The sequence below is a fragment of the Euleptes europaea genome, chromosome 5 (assembly GCF_029931775.1).
Source record: "Euleptes europaea isolate rEulEur1 chromosome 5, rEulEur1.hap1, whole genome shotgun sequence".
NCBI classification, from domain to species: Eukaryota; Metazoa; Chordata; class Lepidosauria; order Squamata; family Sphaerodactylidae; genus Euleptes; species Euleptes europaea.
Window position 1 is genome coordinate 55080065 of NC_079316.1, and position 12193 is coordinate 55092257.

At 44.1% G+C, this 12193-nt stretch overlaps 1 protein-coding gene across 1 annotated transcript in view; it reads left to right on the top strand.

The window, feature by feature from the left end:
* The first annotated feature begins 5199 nt into the window (after positions 1–5199).
* Positions 5200–12193, top strand: part of WBP1L (WW domain binding protein 1 like) — a 49272-nt gene continuing 42278 nt past the window's right edge. Inside the window, exon 1 of the mRNA XM_056849498.1 lies at positions 5200–5302. Within this exon, the coding sequence (XP_056705476.1) occupies positions 5216–5302 (87 nt within the window). The 5' untranslated portion in view covers positions 5200–5215. The remainder of the gene's footprint in view (positions 5303–12193) is intronic.

The following is a 12193-nucleotide window of genomic DNA, read 5'->3' on the forward strand; positions in this document are numbered from 1 at the left end:
TGTACTTACACAGTGGTGTCCCTTTTGAGTAACCTCCAGGTACTGGCTGGAGATCTTCTGCTATTACCACTGATCTCCAGCTGATAGAAATCAGTTCACCTGGAGAAAATGGCCGCTTTGGCAATTGGACTCTATGGCATTGAAGTCCCTCCCCTCCCCAAACCCCGCCCTCTCAGGCTCCATCCCAAAAACCTCCCACCAGTAGTGAAGAGGGGCCTGGCAACCCTAGCAATGATCAAGCCACTAGCATCACTGTATAGAAAACCAACCAGTTGTTGTGCAAAATCAGCATGCAGCATGAAGAAGCATCCAGTTTTTAATGGCTTGATCATTGCAGATTTGGTATGCCTAACCCCCAGTATTAGTGAGTTTGAACACACCTAATGCATATGTCCTTGATTGTGTAGACAAATACATTTGTGTTTCCAAAGTGGGTAGCAATGTTTGTATTCTGATTATTTTTCTCCTCTCTGTCAAAGGTCATTATGACATAGGTATCATGTTGAATCATCTCCCATAGCTGTATGCCCCTTGAAGTTTATTTCAGTTCTCTTATGCCTGTAACATCTGTTTGTTAAAATGTGATGTTTTCAGAAAAAATCTTAATCCAGACCCGGCATATTTTAAATTTTTATTTGGATCTGGGGAGGGATTTCTCTGTTGGCTATAATATTTAACAAATTAAAGTGCACACAGATCTTATGTACAACAATAAATGCATACAGCTGAATCCAGGATTTCAGTTGGAAAGTTACTATGTTTGTTTTTGCTCCTAATGTCTGCTTCCATGGATTTCATAAGCCTAGTGGCTTGTTATTTCCCACATGTGTGTGTGTTCAAGCCTCTTTCCATATTATCATCTCTTTCCAGAAATGTAGATTTCCAGATGTTTTGAAGTGTCAGCTTTTTCTTATTGCATTTGACATCTCTAGTTTTCACGCAAAATTTGGCCACCAAATGCATAGTGATGTCTTTGCTCATTGCATTTCATTACAGCCAGGAAAAAGATATACCGGTAAACAAAAGCCAAAGAATAGGCGCATGGCTATTTCAAACGTTCTGATTTTGCAATGCTAGTGCTCCCCTATTAAGGGGAATCAAGGCTGAAAAGTACTGTTGCAGAAAACTGGAACCCCAAAAGATTTTACTGAATGGCCCAGGCTAGCCTGATCTTGTCAGATCTCAGAAGCTAAGCAGGGTCAGCCCTGGTTAGTATTTGGATGGGAGACCACCAAGGAAGTCCAGGGTTGCTGTGCAGAGGAAGGCACTGGCAAACCACCTCTGTTAGTCTCTTGCCATGAAAACCCCAAAAAGGGGTTGCCATAAGTCAGCTGTGACTTGACAGCACTTTACACACGCACAACTTCAAATACATTTTCCAGTTCTTTATATTTCCTCCAATTCCAGTTTCTGGATATGAGAACTTTACCTGAAGGAGATAAAATTTCTGATCCATAATTGGGTAATAAAGGAGCTGAGTGAATGGTGTGGTATTGATCTCAGGAAGTAATATCAGCTCTGCCCTTAGAGATGGATCAGTGTTCTAGAAAACACTGAATCTTAATCAAGTTCTTACTCAACTCTTCTAGAGCTACACCTAAGAGAGTAAAGGCTCATAAATAGGGTTGCCATCCTCCAGGTGGTCAGCAAACTAGAAACAGCACTTCACAAGCTAGACACAATGATTATAAAGTAGTGGTATTTAATAACATATCCACCACTGATAGTATGTAGGCAAAAACATGTGTTGTTAATCCTCCAGGTGGTAGCTGGAGATCTCCCGCTATTTCAACTGATCTCCAGGCAAGAGATCAGTTCTCCTGGAGAAAATGGCAGCTTTGGCAATTGTATTCTATGACACTCAAGTCTTGAAACCCCGCCCTCCTCAGGCTCCACCCACAAAATTTCCAGGTATTTCTCGACCCAGAGCTGGCAACCCTACTCATAAACCTGTACCTTCGCTAAGATTACCAAGTGGTGGTGGCTGGCAAAATCCCACCAATCCACCCAGCTGCCTGTCGACCAGCTGAGGGTCAGCGGGCAACGCGTGCCCGCACACTGCGTCCACATCACTTCCCGGTTTACGTGGAAGCAACATGGATGCTCTAGCAACCTCCGCCAAAACTCTATGAAAACCATAGAATTGCGGCGGAGATTGCTACAGCATCCGCGTCGCTTCCAGGTAATCCTGGAAGTGGCGTAGGCACAGCATGCAGGGCACACACATCATGGCAGGCGCACATGCATTGCGCATCCCAGCCATACCCTTGAAAATCTCCCAGGGGTGGAGCTAAGGGACCTGGCAACCCTAACCTTCACACTGACAGATAGTGATTCAGCAGAAAGTATCTATGGCCTATTTCTCTTAATCAAGAGATATTGCTGCATTGTTTATGTATTGTGTTAATTTAAAGAATTTATTCTGCCGAATCAATCCATTCAGTTTCTCATAGTGGCTCAGGTCAAATTAGTTAGAGCCCTGCCTTTTGGAGAGGAAGTTGAAAGAATTACAGTACAGGCCTATGCAGGGTTACACCCTTCTAAACTTATTGACTTCAATGAAATTAGAAGGGTGTAACTCTGCATAGGGTCTCACGCTTAGGTGTGTTGTCATGAATCAATAGAACAGCCACCACATAAATAGCTATGGTTGTGAAAACAAGAAGAGAGAGTTTTTTTCACATCAGATTGAGACTTTCATACTCAGGTTTTTTTTAAAGTGTTATAGCACTTTAGAGGTTAATTATTTTATTGTGGCATATAATTATGTAGGCATCTCCTTATTTGGAAGAAGATAATAAAGTAGATAAAGGCTTGGATTCTATGCTATATGAGCACAGCACTTCTCATGGAAGGAAACTTTCTGACCTCCCCTCTCCTGCTGCAGCCCACCAAACTACCTGAAATGCTGCCCCCAGGTTAGGGTTGCCAGATTTGGAGATTTTGGGGTGGATCCTGGGAAGGACAGGGGTTTGAGGGGGGAGCTCAGCATGGATTTTATGCCATAGAATCCATTATCCAAAGCAGTCATTTTCTCCAGGGGAACTGATCTCTGTGGTCTGGAGGTTAGTTATAATTCTGGGAGAACCCCAGGCCCCACCTAGAGGTTGGCAACACTAGGGATTGGTGATAGAGTTGCCAGGTCCCCCTGGCCACCAATGGGGTATAAGGTGGTAGGGTTGCCAGACCCAGGATGGAAACTCCTGGAGATTTGGGGATGGAACCTGGGAAGGACAGAGACCTCAGGTACAATGCCATACAGCACACCCTCCAAAGCAGCCATTTTTTCCAGGGAAGGGAACTGATCTCTGTAGTCTGGAGATGAGCTGTAATTCCAGGGGCAGAAAAGGCATGCATAAACAAAAGGAAGCCCCAAAACCATTGGCGGGGATGATCGCAGCAAAATGTCCTTAAATAAAAGGCCCAGGTCTGTCAGTTTCCAATCTGCATATGAATTCCTATTGGACTGACTCGGTTAAGACCCTTGAGATTATTCTGGGGTTATACTGGAGTCAACATTATTGCTGGAGAAGCAAGTTAAGGCAGCTGCAAAAAAGGTTTTTTCCTAACTCAGCCTAGCTCATAAGATGGCCCCTTACCTTGATATGGTTGACCTGGCCTCATGGATCCATCCCATGGTGACATCCAGAATAGACTAGAGTGTACAGTTCTCGTCACCACACCTAAAGAAGTATATTGCAAAGCTTGAGAAAGTGCAGAAAAGAGTAACCAAAATGATCAGGGGGCTAGAGCAACTGCCCTATGAGGAGTGGTTAAAACACTTAGGGCTGTTTAGCTTAGAAAAAATTCAGATAATGGCAGACATGATAGAGGTCTATAAATTTGTGCAGAGTGTGGAGAGACTGGACAGGGAGAAGCTTTTCTCATCTCATAATCCTAGAACATGGGGTCATCTACTGAAGCTGAAGGGGAGAGATTCAAAACCACCATGGCATGCGTTCAATCCTGGCTGAAACAGGGAATAAAGGAGGATAAAGCGACCGTGCGTTTTCCCAAGTAAGGTTTTCTGCAGGTGCCAACCTGCAAATGGGCAAAATCAACAACTGCCCACTACACATGCCTTCTCTCTTGTGGCCCCCACCTTATGCAATGAATGTGTTATGTTAAGACTTATTTTTAGGCTTTGCTTAAATTCGGTTTTAAGATTTCTGATTGGTCCTATTACTCTAATCTTATTGTATAGTTTATTGAATAGCCCATCCTGTTGATTGTATTGGTTCACTCTGTGTAATCTGCCTTGAGTCCAAGTAAGAAAGGCAAACTATAAATGACGTACGTTTTAAAAAGTTATATTTATTTTTACTTTTTGACCCTAAGGACCCAAAACTAATTTTAAAAGACAATATTTTTCTCCCATCCCTAGTTCTCACTGCTGTTTGCCTGAGAGATGTTGCCTGCGCAAAGGAGTTCTGCTATGCCTGAGATGCCATCATATGGAGGGCCACAGTGCATAGGGTTGCCAACCTCCAGGTACTAGCTGGAGATCTCCTGCTATTACACATGAGCTCCAGCTGAAGGAGATCAGTTCACCTGGAGAAAATTGCCGCTTTGGCAATTGGACTCTATGGCATTGAAGCCCCTCCCCTTCCCAAACCCCGCCCTCCTCAGGCTCCGCCCCAAAAACCTCCCCCTGGTGGCGAAGAGGGACCTGGCAACCCTAGTTATTGGGATGTGTGGACAGCTTTACGTGTATTTCCATTTTCAAGGACAGAGTTAATGTGTCCTGTTCAGTAACAATGCAACTTGAATCCTCTCTAGTTACTCCAGTCAAAGCCTAGTTAAATAAATCTTATGTAGAGGTAAGTTCTCTGAAATCAGCGGTTTCGACTGGAGTAACTGCCCTGTAACCTAACCACCCTTCCTCGCGAAGCTTCTTGGCTTCTGTTTCTTTAAATGTGACTCCAACGCGGTGGGACGCCTCTCGTGACGTCCAAGCCTACTTCCGACACACTTGACATGGCCGCCTCGTGGTGTCTTTCCGTTGCGTCACGCGAGAGGGCGGAACCCCACCCCTGGCGCCTGCGTTTCTGGAGACACGTTTTGAGTGGCAGAGGCCTATGAAAGGGAGGAAGGCCCGCCTCCTGCCCAATGGGAGCCCCGGTATGGGCGGGGCCAGTCTTCCGGGGTGCTGCAGTTCACGGGTCAGGCTCGCAGGAGCCGGGTGTAGCGAGCCGGGGAACGGGGGGTGGGGGGGATGGAGAGGAGGCTCTTCGGCGCCATGGCTGTGCTCCTCTTCCAGGCCTTGCCCGAGGGGCTGCCGGCCAGCGTGGAGATCTCGCAGGTAGGAGGAGGAGGAGGGGAGGAGGGGAGGCCTCTGAGGTCAGGGCGTGGAGGCAGAAAGGGGCTGGGGGGAGGTCACGGTCGTGGGGAGGCCCTTCGGGCAGGGGGAGAAGTGGAAGGAGGGCTTCGCTCTGATGGGGGGCGTCTGCCTTGGGGAACCCTTGGGGGGCGCAGGCTTCGGGGGGAAACCCCTAGCAGAGGCCTGCTGGCCAAATGGGGGGGGGGTGTAGATAAGTAGATGTGGGCATTGGGAGGTCTCTGAGGGAGACAAACGTGGAGGGCGACGGGCGGTGATTTGCTTAGGGAAAGGATGCGAGTCTTACAGTATTGTGCCTTCTTGAAAAGGATATCTTTGGTCACTTCACGTGTTGAGTTTTATATATCCGCTCGCTGGGAGGGGGGGAATCAAATATGTAAAGGGCCAGAAACCACACTCGGATCAGATGTTATGATCATAATGGGTGTTTTGCTGATCGTGAAAATACTCCTAGGAGACACACTGCCAATGTTTCTGTTTCTTATGGAGGATTTTGTACATGCTTGAACACAGAATGCATAGGTGCTGCTTCCTTTAGGAAGGATACATGCTTGAATTGTCTGCTGCTTATTCTTATGAAATACAAGAAAGTGGAGGTTCAGACTGTTCCTAAGTACCTTTTCTATGTGTGCTAAAGAGTCATGCAGTAAAGCAAATGTGCTCTTCCACAATTCATGTGGTGCTGTATGACTATATTTTGGGTCAGGCTGTCAATACACCAATAAAAAATATTTCGTGAAGAGCTTCTCTTTGTAGGAAAATGTGGTGTGTGAAGTTCCAGGGAGATAGTACAGAGGCATCTAAAAAAAAAGTGAAAAAGTTTGAGAACATAAGGAGAGCTGTGCTGCATCAGACCAGTGGTACATGTAGTCCTGTGGCCCCTTTCACATAGCAGCCAATTGGATGCACTGGAGGGCCAACAAACAGGTATGGAAGCCTAGCCTTCATTCCCCCCCGCCCAAGCACTGGTGAAGTTTTCAATGACATGAGTTTGTATTGGGAGGAGCCTTTGTCCTCAGATGCCTTGAACATGGAGGCTATGGCCAACACTTTTCATAAACAGAGAGCAAATGATGTGTGGTATTGTCAGACTTGGCTGGGTTGGTCTGAGTTCCAGCATCCATTTAGTGATGAGTCTCACTAGGTGACATTGGAGCCAGCCACTCTTTTTCAGTTTAAGCTATCTCATAGGGTTGTAAGGATAAAAAGAAAGGGAGAACCATGTGTGGCATCTTGAGCTCTATGGAGGAAGGGTGGGATAAAAATGTAGCTGATCAGTGAGTAAACGAACAGAAAGCAGGCACCGTAAATGGAAATCTACAGAAACCAACGGGAGAACATTTTGCTCTGGACATTCTATCTCTGACCATAAGGTCATGGTACTTAAAAAAATGTTAGAAGACAGAGAAGCAGCAGAAAGATAGTCAGCCTTGTTAATGAATTCTTATCTCTTACTTTTTGTACTTATAATCATTACTTAAACTAACTGGGGATTCAAACACTTTTTGCTATTTGTGCATTCCATCAGGTATCAATTGAATACTGTGTCCCTAGGTGTGTTGTTGGCTGAAGTAGGCTCCTGCCTACTTCACTAAACTGGGTAGTCCTTAAGGTGCCAGAGAACACTTCCTTTTGGAAGGCAGATATTTAGGAAAAACAGATTTCTCGGGGGAATGATGTGAGCAATTAAAGGAAAGGATTGGTACCTCCTTAAAGTGCTATAGTATATAAAACTGACATATTGGGTTTAAATGCTTCTTCATATTTTGCCTTTTCATATTAAATTCAGAGATGGCTTTGTATGCATGATGAGCCTTACAGGTTTTGCTAAAGTATATGTACATCTCAAAGGCATCTGCCAGGGAGTGGAGAATGGAAGTAGGTGCCACCCACTTAAGATGTAGTAGGTTGGATCCTGTGGTAGCAGTTTGGTTTTGCGTTGTGCATTTGCCAGTACTATAACATGATTGCTCTTTGTCATGTCCTAATTGACCAAACTATGGCTAGGGAGCCATATTACAGAGTAGCTCAAGGAAGAGATTCTTGCCTAATGGGCTGTTGCATCCCCCTCCCTTCAGCGGGGTGGGGGTCATGGAATGTTGAAAATCACTTAAGAAGGTTTATTTGGAAGATGGGGCATGTGTAAGACCTAGGAGGAGGAGACTATGTGCTGTGGGGATTAGGAAGCCAAGAGAGGTGTGCCGTCTGATGGGCTCAAGAGGCAAATGGACTGTGGAGTCTCACGCAGGCCTTAGACACAGGAGGCATCTGTGATATTGATAGGAACGGGGTAATGGAGTTATATGAGCTGACCTTTTTTTTTTCATATGTTGATTCCAATAACTTAAGATTCAAATCCAAGCCTGTGGGAGTCTATTGAAAGTAAAATCAAGCCAAAATTTCTCACAGTATGGGTAGGCCTTAGTAATTGCAACATATGTTTCCTTTCACACTCTCATCCACATGCTTAGGCTGAGGGAGTTAATGAACAGAATGTGTGTGGTGGGAGCAATGCATGGATACAAAGTTGTATTATTCCAGAGATGGCAAGATAGGAAAGAAACTGAGTCCTGGGACAGGGCTAGAAAGGAGGGGACTTCGGGGGCTGTAAGGACTGAGTTTATGGAACTTGAGAAACTGCTATTCACAAACATTGATTGCTGAGGGGAAGGGTCATCAGAATGTTAATTTTGTGAAAGGAATAGTTAGTTTGTTTGGAGAAAGCTCACGGAAGGCCTAAGGGAAGGATGAATGGAAGGGGCAGAAAGGAAATAGACTATAGAAAAAGAGGGTGGTGTGCTATGAAAACCCTCCCATAGGGTCTGAGAAAAGGATGGGTAGAGGGATAAAAGACCTGGCATGGGGACAGTTGCAAGATTGGTGGGGCAGCTGAATTGGAATGGCCAGCCATACTTTTGGCCGATAATCTTTCATAAGGTAAGGTAAAGGTCCCCTGTGCAAGCACCGGGTCATTCCTGACCCATGGGGTGACGTCACATCCCTACATTTACGAGGCAGACTTTGTTTATGGTGTGGTTTGCCAGTGCCTTCCCCAGTTGTCTTCCCTTTACCCCCAGCAAGCCGGGTACTCATTTTACCGACCTTGGAAGGATGGAAGGCTGAGTCAACCATGATCCGGCTACCTGAAACCAACTTCCGTCGGGATTGAACTCAGGTCATGAGCAGAGCTTGGACTTTAGTACTGCAGTTTACCACTCTGTGCCATGGGTCTCATGAAGGTGGTATATACATGGATTACTTAGAAACGAATGGTGGCAAGCGCTGACCATTTCTGAATTCAAAGGAGAGCCAGCTGTTATAGATCTAATTCATCTTCATGTACCTATATTGGTATGAACATGTGATAGAAATTGGTTACCTCATGCAGCAGCAAAAATGGAGAGAGAAATTATGTCTGCCCTTGAAGAGTGTACATTGACTGTGGAAGCAAAAGCTTAAGATGGGCTAATAGGGTGGCAGAAGATGTTGCAATGGTTTTACTTGTTTGTGTAGGCCAGGGGTCCCCAGTGTGATGCTTATTGGTGCCATGGTGCCTGCTGACACCTTTTCTGGCACCCACCAAATGTTTTTAGGAAGTGGGTGGGGCTAGGTAGGGCTTTTGCCCAGCAAGGCTTCTGATTGACTACTGGAGATTAGATTGGCAGTGAAGGTTTTTTTAAATGTTGCTTTTATAGCAGCTGCCAGCACAACATAAGGATCTGCGCTGTGTTACTGAAGTTAAACTGCAACAATCATTTTGTGGCTGACTGCCTCTTATGGCAGCCATTTTGTAGCCACCATTTTGTTGCTGTGCCCACCATGCTGTCTCAATTCCAAATGTGCCTGTGAGCTCAAAAAAGTTGGGGACCCCTGGTGTAGGTAGTGTGAACAGGAAAACATTTATAGAAGTTGAGGCTTTTTAAAGTGATGATGCCACAAAATAACGTTCCTTAATGGATAGGGGAAGTAGGACTAAGGAGGGTAGAGGATATAAAGAGTGATTTTCTTTAAGAGACACTTTTGAGAGTCTCTTTGGGAGAAGCTGGAATGTGTAAAGTCATGAAATGGATCCGCTCAGTCTTCCAAGGTCCTACACCAATGAAGCACCAACAACTGGTTGTGTCAGGTGTTAGTACGTCAGCATTTGTTTGAGAACTAGAACTCATGTGCAGATGTTGAAACTTGATCCCTACTTCAGTACCAGTTTCCTTTAGTATAGGTATGTACTGCAGTGGCAGTTTCTTTGACCTCTTTGCAGTGGTAGCAAAAACTGAGACTCCATATGGGCTTAGAGGAACTGCAGAGTTCACTAAATGAATTCAATAGTAATGGATTGGGTGACAAGTGGGAGGTCTCCTGGCAGAAGAACCAAAGTAGGGTTGTTTGTGGGATTGTTTAATAGAAGAAGGTACGTGGTGCAGAGTGGTAAGCTGCAGTACTGCAGTCCAAGCTCTGCTCACGACCTGAGTTCGATGCCGACTGAAGTCAGTTTCAGGTAGCCGGCTCAAGGTTGACTCATCCTTCCGAGGTTGGTAAAATGAGTACCCAGCTTGCTGGGGGCAAAGGGAAGATGACTGGGGAAGGCACTAGCAAACCACCCCGTAAAAAACAAAGTCTGCCTAGTAAACGTCAGGATGTGACGTCATCCCATGGGTCAGGAATGACCTGGTGCTTGCACAGGGGACCTTTACCTTTTTTAATAGAAGACTTTTAATAACTTGAAAATTACTTTTTTCAGCATGATATTGCTTATGTAAGGGTGTGGCTGTATGATCCTATTTTGTCTTTCCATTCTTAAAAGTAAGACTAGTTGAACTCCTGTGGCAATAGTTCCAAACTTCTTGGATGCATTTTATGTATTAAGGAGTTATTTATCTGTTCTGTCCATTAACCTGTCAGTCACATTCTCTTAAGTCTTTGTGACATTCCGTCTATAACATACTTATAACATCTTGACAACCTGGTGTATAAATGTCTTCCAGTTCACTTAATGGGTCCTGCCTGTCCTCTTTTGTGATCATTTTGGGGAATGACTCCCAAACAAATTACATCAAGAAATATATTTAGTTTTTCTTGATAATAGCTCTTTTTTTAATTAGTCAGTTAATGTTCCTGGGGAAATACTGGCGTGTATTGGTAGGAGTTCTTATTAAAATATCAGCAGGCTTGTAAATAGCTACTTGCCTGGAATTTTGAACAACATTGCTGTTACCTTGCATTCATGTCTTTAATAGAACTCAAGTGCCCAAAACGTAAGCAGGTGTTTCATGTCAGCCATAACTTCATTTGCGTATATTCTGTGTATAGAGTTTTGTGAAATTCTCAAGAGTAGGGGCAATAATCAATGGTGGCATCCATCGGGCTAAGAGAAAGTTGCCTCCAGGCAGAGAAAGTCTTGTTCTGAATTGTTAGAAAGGGCTGTCTTTTACCTTTCCCAAAAGAACTAGTGTGTCACAGATGACTTTCAGAGTTACATATGAGAAGCTGGCCTAGCTAATAAATAATCTTCTTGGCTAGCTAGCATTTTAGTACACTTATTTGGAAAATTTTCTTATAATAAAGCTTTCTTCAGCTCTGGTTACTTCTCCCCTCTAGTTTTCAGGTTTTTTGGGCTTCCAGTTTTTGATACTTTGATATTTTTATAATATACTGATTTTTATAATTTATTTATATTGGTTTTAAATTATTCTACATCGCTGTTAGGTGTTATACCATGTAACTTGTTTAAGTCATGTTATTTTGCATTGTTAGTCGTCTCAAGCCACACTTGCTGTGGGAGAGACAGGATATAAATTTGAAAAATAAATAAAATAAATTACTTGATCATCAGTATTTAAATGTCTCATCTCCCAAAACTGTCATCACTGGCTTTTGATCATGCAATATTTTGGCTCTTTCAGAAAGACTGGTGTTGTATAAAGCTCACTTCAGCTAAGAATGTAAGGATCTTAAATTAATGTTGATTTTGTTCAGTAGCTAAAGCTGTGGTGTGAAAAACACTCTCATTTAAATTCAACAAACAATGCTACTACATTTAAGAAGAATTTGTGGAAGTAATCTGCTATTACTTTATGCTAGCAAAACGCCTGTCAGGGGCCTGTCTGTTGCAGAGGCCTGGAGCAGGGAATACAAACAATGCATCTTTGTGCTGTAGACACAGCTGTATTGTACCCTCTATGGACTCCATCTTGGTGGAGGCCAGCCTTCCAGTATCAGGCACAGGATAGAGGTTTTGTTCCCTTCAGAACTGTGTCTTTGTCAGTAGGAGCTGTTCACTTAGGGAGTGTAGCTGTGCTGTTACTGTTGATCAAAGTGTCCTTGGCTGAGCAAGTATTGGCTTTTCCCAACAGTAGTGCTGGTTATGTCCGACTTAACATTTTTTCCCATTGAATTGAATAGGAGCTTTTCACAACTGATCCCTTGAGTTCTATTTCTTGACTACTTATAGAGTGAGGCAAAGAGATGGAAACAAGAATTTGGCTTTAGTATGCATAATTCTCATATTGTGCCTTTTGGGAAAGCTTACAGATAAACTGAGTTTCTGTGCTCACTGAAAATAAGGCATGTTTGAGTCTGTACTAAGGAATCATTTCAGGGTTATCATTGCATGACAGTTGACGTATGAGGCTATTTTCTTTTTAACATTTCTCTCATGCCTTCACATTTTTCCAATATGGTAATATAAAATGACAAGAGCCCCGTGGCGCAGAGTGGTCAGCTGCAGTACTGCAATCCAAGCTCTTCTCATGACCTGAGTTCAATGTCGACGGAAGTTGGTTTCAGGTAGCCGGCTCAAGGCTGACTCAGCCTTCCATCCTTCCGAGGTCGGTGAAATGAGTACCCAGCTTGCTGGGG